Source organism: Catharus ustulatus, chromosome 1 (assembly GCF_009819885.2).
Source record: "Catharus ustulatus isolate bCatUst1 chromosome 1, bCatUst1.pri.v2, whole genome shotgun sequence".
NCBI lineage: Eukaryota > Metazoa > Chordata > Aves > Passeriformes > Turdidae > Catharus > Catharus ustulatus.
This window is the reverse complement of record NC_046221.1, coordinates 155390237-155405582: the sequence shown is the minus strand read 5'-3', so window position 1 is coordinate 155405582 and position 15346 is coordinate 155390237. Positions and strand designations below refer to the sequence as shown.

The 15346-nt window shown below is 39.7% G+C and overlaps 1 protein-coding gene across 1 annotated transcript in view; it reads right to left on the bottom strand.

Annotated features, from left to right (window-relative positions):
* The window catches only part of TG (thyroglobulin), a 146596-nt gene that overhangs the window by 105973 nt on the left and 25277 nt on the right, over positions 1-15346 (bottom strand). Inside the window, exons 17-22 of the mRNA XM_033063694.1 lie at positions 14130-14339; positions 11805-11959; positions 11151-11307; positions 8750-8974; positions 2959-3108; positions 1313-1483 (exon numbers count right to left, since the gene is read on the bottom strand). Of these exons, the coding sequence (XP_032919585.1) occupies positions 1313-1483; positions 2959-3108; positions 8750-8974; positions 11151-11307; positions 11805-11959; positions 14130-14339 (1068 nt within the window). The remainder of the gene's footprint in view (positions 1-1312; positions 1484-2958; positions 3109-8749; positions 8975-11150; positions 11308-11804; positions 11960-14129; positions 14340-15346) is intronic.

The following is a 15346-nucleotide window of genomic DNA, read 5'->3' as shown; positions in this document are numbered from 1 at the left end:
ATGATCTTTAAAGAAAAAAAAAAAAAAAAGAAATAAAATAAGCCATAATATTATTATTTAAAACCCCAAGCAAGTAAACAGATTTCTTAAGTGTTCAAGGGGCCCTGAGCAACCTGATCTTTTAGGTGGCATCCTTGCCCATGGCAGGGGTGCTGGAACAAGATGGTCTTTCAGGTCCCTTCCAACACAAACCATTCTATGATTCTATGACAGACATTCTATGACAGACATTTAAAAACACATTGCCACTGTGTTTTTAAACAATCATAAATGAATTTCCAACAGTCATAAATATTTGTAGTGACAAAGCACAAATATCTACATCTGCTCCATCCTGGACAGTCAGAAATGCCCAAGCAGGAAGGCTCATGGTGGCAGGAGAATTAAGATCCTGAATTCTTTACACAAAGAAACATCCCAGCTACCCCATGATTGAGAGCAACAGAGGCTTTCACCTCATGTTCATAGCTCTGATCAGTCTCTGCGTATGCTCAGAGGAAAAAAGGAGTTATTTTGACTGAAGATAGTTTTGTGACCTCTTCACAACTGGGACTTTACTTTTCACAGTCCTTCCACTGATCACACTCGTCATAAGGCATTGTCTAATTCAAAGCACACCATGACATCAGTTTCTAAACAGAATATTCTATTAAATTCAATACCAATCATATCATGAGCATATAAAAACTTCTGGGAAACAGCTAAAGCTTTGAGGCTGAGAGGAGTAATTAGACCTTACTGCAGGCAGTCTGGGGACTGTTTGATAGATTACTTTCTTTGTTTTTTCAAGCTTTTCATCCTTGAAAGCCAGTATTTTGCAGCTGTATTCAAGCAGCAGTAACTTCCTCCAGCCTGCAAGGATGTGTTCCCCAAGTCAGATACCTTACAGCAGGAGCCCAGAGGGTGATGTTATGTTGTGGCTGTGAGGTCATTGATGAAAATAGTCTATTTCCCATGAATACACAGATGAGGGATAATTTTACAAAGAAATAAATAATTCTGCTTTTTTCTCATTAGCCTTCTCATTATTCTTTTGGGTTTCCAAGCAGAGATCACAAAGTCAGCACACATCAAAAGCTGGCAGCCATCTGAGAGTGCAGTAAACCTGCTTCACTCTTTTCCCTTACCAGAAATAACTTCCCAGTATAGTCAAGAAATGCAAAACTAAGGAGGAATGTGGCTTAAGGCAGAGGCCACAAGTATGGGAAAGTGAATAACTATGGGACAGTGAATCCTCATAAGCTGTGGAAGGATTATTCTCTTCAAAGGAAGTGGGGTCAAAGCATATCCAAAATATCCTTCTGCCACTTACCCAAGCACTGGTCATCTGTAAGCAGATCCTCTGTTTCAGTCCAGTCCAGTGCTGCCCCAGAGCTGTCGACACAGAGGGATCTCTTGGTGCCAGGGTCTTGCTGGGAAGGTCTGTACTGTCCATCCTCATCACACTGCAGGCCCTGCTCATTGCTCTGGCAGGATGTGACACCTGTGCAAGAGAGAAGGCGAGGGGAAAAGGAGCTTTGATAATGCAACTCCTCTCTGTGAATTCAGAGGCTGGACAGGACCTCTGCAGCTCATAAGGACAGAGCCCCCTAGAGTTGCCAGGACCCTCTCCAGATGCCTTTTACCCACCTCCAGGGACTCCACAACCTCCCTGGGCAACCTGAGCCAGTGCTTGGTTGTCCTCACAACAAAAACATTTTCTGATGTTCAGAGGAAACCTCCTGTGCAGCCACTGCTCCTGCCAATGCTGTGGGACAAAAGACTCCTGAGCACAGCAGAGACTTCACTGAAAATTAAGCTAAGATTTACACAGTACTTCATGCTCTCATGGTAGTCTCACTGCTTTGTTGTTTCTTCAATTTGTGTTTCAAACATTTTTAGATTTTCTGTCATGCACCAAATCTCTGTTGATGTATTTCCAGCACTACAAAGCAAGAAGGAACTGTACTTTCATACAGGTTTGTTCAGTGGCTGCTGCAGTGGATCCGTGGCACGTTGTGAGGAATGAGAAGAGCTATCACACCAATTAATTCAGAAAAACTCTTCAATCTCTGCAAGGAGACAGCAGGGAATGAAAACAAGAAGGAAGGTGATGTGAAACCTGGCCTTTTGGGGAGGGCTGGCACTGAGGTGCAGCACCAAAGGCTAAGTGGAAACCAGGCAGGGAGCAGGTTTAGTGAAGAAAATTGCAAGTGCAAGTTTTTAAACCCTAAGGAGCAAGGACACAAGTCCAACACCTCCCCAGGGAACACGTGGAAAAGAAGAATGGCAACTGTAGGCAAAAGCCAATTGATGTTGGGACACATTACAATAAAAATGGGAGGTTTATCCCACCTAAGAGAACAAATAAGTTGAGACAGAATGAAGTAGACCATATACTAAATGACACTTCCCAAGAAGCTCATTCTTGGTACTCTCATTTATATCTTATTTTATATAAGATAATTCTGTAGACAAAACTTAATTTGGACCTTATAACTGATTTTCTGTATAGAACTGCATTAGAAAAACAAACCATTTAATCTGAATTCACCAGATTTAGTGAACATTCCAATAGCTGCTTTGTGAGAAGTGTTTGTATTTGCAGGGGAAAGCACTGCACAAAATGAGACTATTTTAGTGTTCATGAAAGTGACAATAAATGGAGTTCATAAGAAGTTTCTTACTGATACTAAATACCCAAATATCATTCCTGAGGACAATGAACATGTCTAAAGGAACCACAACATCCTGGATGAGACTGACCACTTGTTTCTCATGCATTTTTGGTCAAAACACCAGACAGTTTGTACTTTGTAAAATACTTTTGAACGTATGCAGAAGGGATCATATCCAGCCAAAAACCCCCAGAGGGAGGATTTAATTTTTTTAAAAAAACTAAGAGATTAATAAAAAAAAATCATTAAATATTGGAAGCCAGAAAATAAAGGCAATATGGAAAAAATGAGTTCAACTTACAGTGATCAGGACTGCTTGCCCCATAGGAGTTGGTAGTTTTGCCCACAGGACACTTGATACAGAAGGAATGTCCTGTCTGATACTGATAGTAGCCAAGAGGGCAGGGAATGCATTCATCGTCCTGGAAATAACTGCCTGGAGGACAAACAACTGCAAAGAGAACAATCACCTTATTCTCATTTGGAATTCAACCAGTTCTGGCATTTGCACACATGTGTGGATATATATATATACACACACACACACACATATATACATATAGATATATATATATATATACACAAACACACACATAATGTGAGTGTGTATAAATATATATACATATATATATATAATTCTGATAGACTTGCCATAGGCTTCAAACTCTTAATGTATGCATTTCTAAGTGGTATAACAAACTAAACTTAAATGATCATTAAACTCATCAATGGCAGAAATCTAGGCTGTGATATGTTTTTTCAGATCACCCAAAATCCGTTCTTCAATTAGAGCACGTGAAGCTCTTTGGAAAGGCCAAGTCCAGGCCAGATTTCCAACTGTCAAATCCATTTGGAATAAGATAATGCAGGTGGATGAGTTGTGAAAGCAAACAAAGGAAGACAATCTGCAAGAAAAGTAACTTCTAACACTACAAACACAAACAGGAAGGCTCTGAGGAGCAGAAACTCCAAAGCCATCATACAGAAATCCACCATATGGTAACACTTTAATTCAGAATTCCTGGTAAAGAAATTTTTGTTAAGCACTTCCAAACTAAACAGTAATGGCTAGATTAAAAGTAACTAGTTGTGCACATGACAACCCAAACACAAAATAAAAATGTGTTCTTAGTGATATTCTTAGTCGGTATCTATATAATTTTCAAAACAATCAGAAGCAATATTTCCAGCTGAGCTGTTGCATATTACAGAGAAAATTCCTTGTCTTCTGGGATATCATGGAATACTGTCTTTCCATCCAGAGCATTCAAATGAACATTAAAGCAGAAGAATCACAGACATATTTGCAGGACAGTACCCCTGCTTGTTATTTCACAGCTGCTTCCCAGATGTAGATTTCCTTCAAAACACTATCAAATGTATATTTTGGGACTTTGACAAGGTGCAAAACTTTATTTCTGTTCCTGCCCTGCATCCTGACAGAAGGTGAAGCTTCCATGAGAGAGAAACAGTAATGGAATATTGGCCATTCTCACTACAACCCATATGGTGAATTGCTGTTCTGGCCAACACACCAAAATGTAAATTAATTTAACTCATGGGACCATCTACATTATAATAGACTAAAAAGACAGTTAGTAGGAAAATTATCATCTATTCCTTCATCTGCTATAAATAGTCCAGTGGGAAGGTCTGGAAGGATATAACTGTGAGACTGAAATTTTCCTCCTAGTACACATCTAAGCAGTTACTCTGGATAAAACACATATCTAAAATCAATTACAGAATGTAAAATATCCTGGATCAGTCAGAATTCTTCTTTCAAAAACCCTAATCTAATACATCTAATACACAAAAGTGTCTGATATCTGATATGTTTTAAAGACTATTTCCAGCACATGCAAAAAGTATAATACTCATTGAACAACAGCAGAGATTAAAGTGAAATGAGAAATCCGTGCCTAAATTGAAGACAAAATGCAGTGAATGAAGAGACTAATTAAGTAATTAAAGTTTAAAAAGAAACAAATTAAGCTTTTCAAAGCATTCTCCTGTTTTTTGTAGTTTTAGTCACAATGTGAAAGAAACATCTGTTTTTCCTATCACATTTTGAGCAAGAAAAATTGCCTTTATTTCACGTGTTGGATTGACAAAAGGACACAAAGAACAATAAAAAATGCTGGTGCAGAATCACATTTTCTAGACTCTATAACTCTTGGAGGGACCTATCACTTCAGCTACAGGGCATGGTGACACAATCACATGTGGGTTCAGTTTGACTCTGCAAGTGAGACAAACCACTGTATTGAATTTCTTCCAAGCATTAATACATTTTAACAACGTAAGAAACTAGAGAACAACTTTCAGCCAAAATCTCAGAGTTAAGTGTAATCAGTGGGACCAAGTTGTGTAACTCTATATCAGAAAAAGATAAATTAAAATATAAGAAAAAAACCTAAACAGCCCACACACACACACACAAAACAAACAACAACAACAAAAGAGGGGGAAAAAACCACCCAACCAAATAAATATACCGTAATTTCCCAATTATAAGCTGCATGTCCGGGTGTTGGCAATTGTCTTGGGTTACAATACAGGGTGTGATAAAATGTATCTATTCTATCACCATCTGTTGAGGGTGGGGGCAGTGATCCTTATCTCCATGGCAGATATTCTGCTAATGGGCCATCCATTGAAACCAGGCAGGGCATTGTTCTTTATCTTTTCACAACCCATCCTTCCCCCAGCGAGTCATTTTCTGCTAATGGCCATTGAGTCCCACTGTGGGACTGATAAAATTACTGCATCCCATTGGAAGTTGCTCCAGCCAGGGGGAAGAGCCAAACATTTCTTACCAAGATAAAAACAGAGGGTTTGGGACACTAAGGCAGCCCCTTTCTCCACTGGACTCCAGAGGAAAACCGGATTTCTCCACATCACCACTGGACCTCCAGAGGGAAACTGCACCTTGTACAGGAGCACTGCTCCAACTGAGCCACATCTGTCACTGCAGGAGGATGCAGCCACCATTTAATGAGACTGCTACCAACACCCTGCCTGACGGGGTGTCAGGTTGTACTCTGACTTTGTCAGGGTTTGGAGTTTGTTTCTTTGTAGTACTGTATTTCTATTTTAATTTCCCTAGTAAAGAACTGTTATTCCTAATTCCCATGTCTTTGCCCAAGAACCCCTTGATTTCAAAATTATAATAATTTGGAGGGAGGGGATTTACATTCTCCATTTCAAAGAGAAGTTCCTGCCTTTCTCAGCAGACACCTGTCCTCCAAACTAAAACAGCAACTTTTTGTTCTTTGTCCGTATATAAGCCGCTCCAGATTACAAGCCGCACTTCGGGTTCAGACCAAAATTTTAGTCAAAATGGTGCGGCTTATAATCGTGAAATTACTGTAATCGTTTGATCTTGCATGTGAAATTTGGAACCTGGTCTCACTTCTAACTGCATTCAGGCTTCTGTGTACCACAACAAGGGGAACAAGCTGCAAAATCCAGGCTAAGGAGCAGCTCTCTGATTCCACAGGGATACCACCCTTCACAGAAGCCTCAGCTCTCACTGCACTGAGCAAGTTCAAAAACAGTCCCAGCTGATCATCACCCAACACTTGCCCTTCTCCTTCTTCCCTCCAAGGATACTGGAAAACTGTGGGATATCAGATTCTTGATACAGATTATTAGAAATAAAGTCTTTAGCTGCCACTCAGCTACAAATCTAGTCCTTCCATTTGAGTTATGTTATGTTTGAAGCTCTGATAGAATTGTCAAGCATAAAAATGTATAATAAGACAAAGCTAGTTTACAAACAGCCTTTAGGTTTTCTCCTGAAATAAATGGAGGAGAAAGATTATGTTCCTAAAATCCTCCTGGACAGTTTCCAACACTCTTAATGTTAACTCGTACCTTAGCAAAAGAAAGTGCATTTTCTACTATTAAAATTTAGCTAAAATAATATTGTTACCCCCAACTCTTAAGGAATTGTATTCATAGATACCTGTGATGTAACATAACTCAGTGTAAGGCAGAGACTAAGAAAAAATGCCATATAAGAAAATCTAACAAATGTAAATGTTACCCGTTTTATAGGCAGGAAGACATGAAAAAACACAATAGATGGAAACCTAAATAAACAGATGATTGTAAGGAAAATACAAGAGATGAAGAGGCAGATTCATGTAAGTTGCATGTTCATAGGAATAAATTCAGCTCACTGAGAACACCAGAAACCTGTCACTACTGAGCTGACCACACTTCCTGAAGGAAAAGCAATGACATTGACAGTGAAATAAAACCAAACAAATCAGAAAGATCAGGATCTGAAAACACGATTAGTATTTCAAGAACAAGCCAGAACAGGAAAGAGAAGAGAATAAAGAATCTCTACCACCTGCACACAACTTTGTTTTCTGTATCACAGGTGATGCTTCTTATTAATTGTCCCTACTATTAGTGGGGAAAGACACCCAGACAGGATGAGTGATCAGATATATCTACATATATATATATATTTGGATATAACTAGAACCTAAATTCCTAAGTTCCCTGTTCAGAGTAAAATGCAGTCCTGCAACACAAACCAGTGTCCAGCAGCAGGTACACTATGACAGCTTAGGGTATGAAATCTCTGTCAAAGGCTGGGGCAGAAACTGTCTCCTTTCCACATATCTGTAATGTCTGTTTTACTGAGTGACATTTTCCACAGCTAGCTGGTTCAGATATGTATAAATTAACTCACAAGGCAAGTTAATTCACTGCTTCCTAGAGGCTTTTATGCCTGGCAAGTAGTATTTGGCAGAAAGATCATATTCGTTGGAAGTTCTGCTCTAAGTGATGGATTCTACTTAAAAAACAAAGATACCTTTAAGCAACACAACATTACATCTTACTAAGTAGGTGAAAGTTGTTATGGACTCTGGACTCAGCAGGAATTAATATTTTTTTCTGCATGTAAAGTGTTTTTTTCTGCAGATCTGAAGTGTTCCAGACTGTGGAGATAAACTGAACCTGCAGTCAATTTACCCGGAAGGCTCCAGGCTGGAAACTGCAGCAGTTCAAAAGTGGTTCATCATTTGACTGTCACTTGATTACCTTACCCAGGCATTAGGAAATTCTCTGAACCTAAAGAGAAACACCACACCAAGCAGGGAGATAAGTTTTTTTTTCACATATTCTGATTCACTTCATAGCAATGAAGTGATGAATATCTGAAAATATTCCCAATATTGCAAAACTTACCCAGTACCTGCTTCTGTTATCTTATACCTACAAGTGGTACATCTGCCCTCTGTTCCCTACATAAAAAAGGCTAGATATAGTGAATACATCCCAAACTGGCATAAATGAGACATGGGCTCATTGAGGACAACTGGGCCAACAAGAGCAATCAGGATCTGAAGGAAGGTTGGTGTTGATAGAAACAGAAGTGGGTTTGTTGAGGCAAAGGCACCTTGGCAGCAGGACCTGGTAGCCAGGACAGGTTGGCACAGCCACGGGGAGCTGTGGAAAAGGCAGGTTTGGCAGCCTAAGCAGGATGCTGGCAGAAAGGCAGCCTGTTCCAGGGAAGAAGACTAAGCAGAAGGAAAGAAGAAGAAAAGTGGGCAGAAGTGCAGTTAGGTCTGGGTGTTGGCCAGCATCAAAAAAGCTTCCATCTGAGCTGGCCCAGGAATTCACAATCTTGGGACTTTTGGCATTTCTGCATCTAGGTTTCTATTCCAGATAATGTGTCATTTTCTGAAGCTCTGGCTACATTATCTTTGTGAAATCCTTTCATTAAGGATCACGTGCATTACAGTCTTACTATCTCCTATTACCAGAATTACCAGAATAATAAATTACCTTCTATTACCAGACAGACCTAAAATGTTTACAAAAATCTCAAAAGTTTTTACAAAACTTTCTATACAATGTCAGTGCCATGATGCCTATTTCCAAATCATTGGTTCAACACAAGGACTGAACAGTAAGCAAAGCATTAATTCCCATCTCTCCCATTCACATTGGTGCCTCACACCTTTCAAATATGAACCCTAAACACAAGTTCACTGATGACTTTCTAATTTCAGCTTTATAGGATTCCTGACAACATCTAAGAATGCAAAGTTAAAAATGAGACATACCACATCCTTGTGAATTAGGGTCTGCTTTTCCAGGAGATGAAATTCTTCGAAACCCACTCCTACATCCGAGCTGCACACGGGGAGACAGATCAAACTCTTCATCCCGGGGAAAATCAATGACAGAATCTGCTAGGAACTGCTTGGAATCCAAATGCAGCAGAAAAACACCATCCTTAATCTCTTTTATAAATGCTCCAATGAGATTTTCCCCAACAATTGCATTTTCTAAAGAGGGAAAAAAAATACAACAAAATAGCATGAAAGACATTTCCATAATACAGGAAAGGATAACCACACAGAAACTGATGAAGTTGAAGTTAAAAACAGAGGCAGATGCAGAAATACAAGCTTGTTAACAAACAGCAGGCCACAATGAATCTGCAGAGCAGCTATAAGATTATAGTCTTACTTTACTTACTCTGTTTGAATACAGTCAAAGACAGCTCAAACAGAAGGCTCCAAAGCTGCCTTAGCAGGTAATGGAAGTTGGAAATTATTGGGATATGATGGTGCCATGGCTGTACAAAGAGAACAGGTCCTGCTCTGTCTCTTCTGAAATCATATAATCATTCTCTTGAAAAGCTAATTTTGTACTACAGGGAATTTATGTGTGAGGAGGATCAAAAAGGTAAACTTTGAGGAAGACTTTCAAAAGATAAGTTGAATATAAAACCAACCACACTTATACTTTGTTTCACTTTCTGCAAACTGCTTGAATATTCACAGGGAGAATGGAATAAAAAATAAAATATAATTCAGATTAGATCTAATTTAGATTAGATATAAGGAAGAAGTTTTTTACAGTGATGGTGGTGAAACACTGGACCAAGTTGCCCAGAGAGGCAGTAGATGCCCCACCCCTGGAAATGCTGAAAGTCAAATTGGAGGAACCTGACTGAGCTGAAGGTTTCCCTGCCCATGGCAGGGGTGTTGGACCAGATTACCTTTAAAGGTCCCTTCCAAGCCAAACATTCTATCATTCTGTGTTTTGAGTTTCCCTTAGAATATGGAGCAACTGGACAGATGTAAACAATATCAAACTGTAGAGCCAGGAACTACAGGACCACTGCAGCTGCCATCTGTGTCCTGAAGGGTTGTGAATTCAATTCTGACCAAGCAAAATTGCTGTAGGGCACATATCCCCAAGCCCCAGAGTTAGAAGGAAGGACACATACAGACAGAGTGTTTCTGTTTAGTGCTGGGAATACCATTCCAAAGCAGTGAAACTGGAGAAAAGGTACACAGAATCACCAAGGTAGGGACAGACCTTCAAGATAATCTAGTCCAACCACCAACCCAGCACCATAATCACTCCTAAATGATGTCCTCAAGTGACACATCCAGACACCCCTTGACCATGGCCAGAGATGGTGACTCCACCACTTGTTTGGCCAGCTTATTCTAATGCCTGACCATTATCTCAATGCAAACATTTCTAATATCTAATCTGAACCTCACCTGGGACAACCTGAGCCCATTTCCTCTTGTCCTGTCACTTGAGACCTGGGAGAAGAGAATGATCCCACCTCCTTTCAGGGAGCTGTAGAGAGCAATAACAGCTCCCCTTTCTCCAGGCTAAACACCCCCAGCACCCTCAACTGCTTCACACCAGACTTGAGCCCCAGACCCTTCCCCAGCTCCACTGCCCTTGTCTGGATCCACTCTAGAACCTCAATGTCCTTTCTGAAGTGAGGGGTCCAAAAATGAACACAGGATTTGAGGTGTGACCTCACCAGTGCTGAGTATGGGGGACAATCCCTGCCCTGGTCCTGCTGGCCCCATTATTTTTCATACAGGCCACTATTCTTGATGTGCCCACAGAGGGCATTTTAATATCTTTTATTTTGAAGGAAAACACTGACTGCTTTGAAAGAAGTTCCTTACACCATCCCTAACTCTCATGGAAACCACACCAAACATCTGCTAGTCAGTGGTCTCTGTATAGTTGCTCCAGGACATCAGAAGGATCATTCTTTAGTGTCAAAGGTAATGCAAAATAGAAAAAAAAGGGAAAAGATAAAAAAAAACGGAAAAAAAATAACTTGCAAGAAATTAGTTAAGTTTTTGACAATGTGTGAATTGTGTCTCCCTGAATACAATTAATATAAATACTTTTCCACCACTGAGGATTTGTCCAATGGAAATTAACATCTGGGACAGTTCAGCTCATGCCTGATAAAGTAATTTTCAGTCCTAGTTAAGGCAGCTGGGAGAGGCAGTCCTATCTGAAAGAAATATTCAATTATAGCTTCTTTCCACTATGTGGTCACAACCTGAGAAGGGAAATATATCAACACCAAAAGCTCAAAAACACAACACCAGTGTTGTAAAGACAGGGAAGCAAAATGATTAAAAGCAAATCAGGTTTAACCCATAGAAACATCAGAGAAAGAAAAATTACCAATATCATGTAGGTCAGGGAGAGAAGCTGTTGGGATGTTTTCCAGCTGAGTCCTCCACGTGATGTTCACTCCCAGGCGATCCACGCTCAGGCATTCCACATAGACAGTGGAGTCATCACACATGGACACTGAGCCAGTTTTTCCAAATGCATTTACCTCAAATTCAGAATTAAGTGAAATCACAGTTAGCCAACCTGAGAATTTTCTTGTTCTTGCCTTGCCCTATTCATTTGCACAGTACTATACTCAAGTAACACTGTCAAAAGGGGCTCTAAAAATAGAAGCAAGAAAATTTAATTTTAGCAAGTCATATGGTCACTGTAAGAATAGTCAACATATTCTCTTCCACTGAAACAAATTTTTAACAAATGGTGTTATATGATTTTTATGGCTGGAACTAAATTGATCTGATGATGTGGTGTAAGACAAATCCCCCTATTTTCCCACTCATCCTTATGAGAAGTGCTGCCAATCCTGACAGATTTCATGGCATATTCCATTTTTCCACATTTCTCAAACAGGCCAAGGTCTGTGTTGTGCTTCACTTTTTTTAATTTTTATTTTTAATGCAACACAAAACCCAAACAAACAAAACCAAACAAAACAAAGCAAACAAAATCCACCAACAACAGAAGATAAGGAATTTAAATTACCTGGAGGTGACATAAACCACGAGCCTTCAATTCATCTAAAATAAATATCTGGAATGCCTGGAGTAACCCAGAATAGTCAGAACTGCATGTCTTCTCAGGAGGCAGGCGTAGCTGAAAGTGTGCTTGAGCTTGGACTGTCTGAAACAACTGGAGCTCTAAAAATGAAGTAGAGAGGGCATTTAGTAACCTCACTAATGAGGAACCTGACCTTCAGAGTTACTTTGACAAAAGACAACACTGATTTCACATTCTCATGTTGCATCAAAAACATCTCCCCACTTTTAGATGAAAGCAGTAGAGCTGTCAGTAGTAAATAACAAGCAGCAAGACACAAGCCTGATAAATATAAATGAGAGAAAAAGCCAAGTGATACACTTAGATAATAATTAAGAGATATTTTCCACTGGAGCACTAACTCACAGAAGGATAAGGACAATCTGTATCATTACTGATATTTTTTCATATGCCTTAGTAAATAGGAAGTCCCAGAGAACTACATGGAAGCTGACATTATACCAATACTTGGAAAAGAAACAGAAAAACCTGTAATTTTCACTTTTCTTGCATGCAATCATGAAAACACTTATAGTAAAAAAGTAATTAAATGGTGATGGTGATTAATACTAATGAAAATGGGTTTTTGGAAACCCAGTTTGTCAAACTAAATGGGAATAAGTTTTAGGAGAGAATAAATTTGCAGAATAATGGCATTGCCATGGACATCTACAAGAACTTTCTGAATTTTTGACAGCAAACCAAGTGATGCTAATCACACAAATTGATGACAAATCTGTGAGATCATCAGTCAGAAAACCAAAATCAATTTAATCAGTTTTTAGCAAGAAAAAAAAATGCAAATTTCTTGTCTCCCTGGAGCAACACTGATCCCAGGCTTCTTGGAGGGTTTGTTATCTCAGGTTCAGCACAACAGTCGTGCTGTCGTTCCCCTTCCAATTGGAGCTGGCTCTTATCCCACAGGCTGGACAAGAAGCAGAGCTCTCCCTCATTCAGCTCCTCTGCAGGTCCTTCCTGTCACTGTCACAAGTGTCACTGCTGGAGCACAATTCCTCATCCCTCACCCCAAAAATGAGCATGAAAGCCCAGAGGGCACAAACCCCTGCTTCCTCCTGCAAGGCACAAGGCCCCTCTCTGTTTAGTTTCTCAGAGAGTATTTAAAGAGCTGATTTAACCACATCTCTACATGTATGCATAAAGAACAGGAAATACAATTTTTGAGAGTGAAGGTAATTATCCATTGGAACAAATTACTAAGTGTTTTGGTGAATTCTCCATTCTTGTGAAGTTTGTTCAATTGCCTTTTGATTTGTTGGGAATCTTTTCTTTCTCCTTAAAACCATGCTCCATTTCAAACACAAATTACTGGGGGAAGTCCTTTGCTTATAAACATTATAGCAGATTGCCACATACTCCCCTCTGTCCCTACAAAGTTCCACTGTCATCAGGCAAACATGGAAGTTATTTCATGACATGCTACAGAAACTTCACAAACACAATGGCAGACAAAAGTTTCAGTCTGAAATTGAAAGTTTAAAAATATTTGCATTTGGGATAGAAGAGTTTAACCCATTCTAAAGACTGATTAATGGGTGTAACTTATTCTGGAAATTAAAAGTAGCTGCAAACTTGGCAGGAAGACCTGCAATTCTCAAAGTTCAGAACTGCTACAAATTGCCATTTTGATCAGAATGTATGTCTTTTTTAAAATAATTGAAAAGGCCAATGTTAATATCCAATTACATGAGCTCTGAATGGACATTCAATTGTTCCAAGATTTAAAGTGCCATTTTTTTCTTGAAAGCAAAATGGTTTGAAAAATACCAGAAGTCAGCCAACAAATACAACAATAATCCTTAAGAACAGACTGCTGCAAAAAAGATGCAGAAGTAACAGTGACTTGATTATGCAAATAAACAGTCAAATTCAGCCAAATTCAAACATCTGGTGCTCATCTGTTCTTCCAGGACAAAGTAGGTCCATCAGAATCACTTATGGTGCCAGCTTCTTTTAACTAACAAGACAAATCTGCATATAGATTGAATAGCTATTTATGGCTCTATTATTACAGGCAAGAGGGACAATTCCTGGTACAGGGGCCAGCCAAGAGCCAGAGGTGAAGATGGCAGAAGACAGAACACATCTTCTGCACCTCAACCTGTAACTGTGGCTGCTGTTCACACAGTAGTTCTGTGATAAAAGCTAATTTTTGCACTGTTTGAAACAGCTCAGTTTTGCATTGAGCCCTTCCCAAGCCCCAGCAGATCAGATCAGGTCAGATGAGATGAGATCAGACCAGGTCAGACATACTCTGGCAGGCCTGGAGCAGAGGGGCGGCCGAGACCCAGCGCCGCTGCCGCGTGTCACACTGGGACGAGGTGCTGGCAGTGGCACTGTGGAAGCCCTGGCGACACAGGAGCTGGCACTGCTGGATGCCTGGAGCTTGCCCAGGGATATTCTCACAAAGTACAGCCCCATTGGCAACTGCTGAGGCACCAAATGGCAGAGCACACTGCGGACCTGCAGGCACAGGAGAAAGGGGATGTGTGTTAGAGACAGCTATGATGACTTCTAGGACAAACTCCATAAATCCCTCAAATCCACAGATTCAAACCTAGACAGTTCCCTGTGCCTTTCCCACTCATCAGCTTTGATCTGGTTTAAGGTCAGCTTGGTTCAGTTTACTGAAGCTGATGGGAAGACACATATTGGCTGTGATGGGTAATCAGGTCCAGAAAGGGACGTGCGTGGTTTCTAGGAACAGACACATTTTGAACAGGCATGAATAAATTTAAGCAGGAAATGAGAAGGAGGTTTCTAACCAACAGCAGAACAAACCTTTACAGAAAATATCTAGTGGAAACAGGCAGGGACAAGTAAATCTCATCTCACTCCCCTTTAGAATTAAGTTTGAAAGGTTTGAGATCAGGAACTCATGACTGTGCTGTCTTCAGCAGCACCAAGATTTTTCTAGTGACCAGTAGGGCAGAATATATATATTTTTTATATATATATATATATGCATCTATATATATGCATGTATATACACATATACAGCAGTGTACAGCTTTAGAGTTGGGGCACAGTCTTCCCTATCAACTCACTCTGTATGAATACAGTCATTCAAACCCTGCTAGCCCACTGTAACAGACTTCTATAGCAGACTAATTACAGTGATAATTAATTGTTACTAATCAGTACAAGCCAACTGCTTCACTCAATATTAGCCAAATCCCCACTTAATTACTAAATATATCCAGTAACAATTAAACACTTATTAGCTCCAGAGCTACAAAACATAAGAAGAAAAAAACAACTTTCTCACTTATAAATAAATAAATACAAAGAAAAAGATGTTATCATACAATTCACTTGCTTGGTGCGTGTATATATATACATATATAATTTTCCAAATTACAATGCTCAGAACCGTCCTAAACTTCCTGATCATTGAAAGGAGGCAAACACTGATGATGGTTCAGGTCTGAGCACCCTCCCTCATCCTTTCTAATGGACATATGAAGATT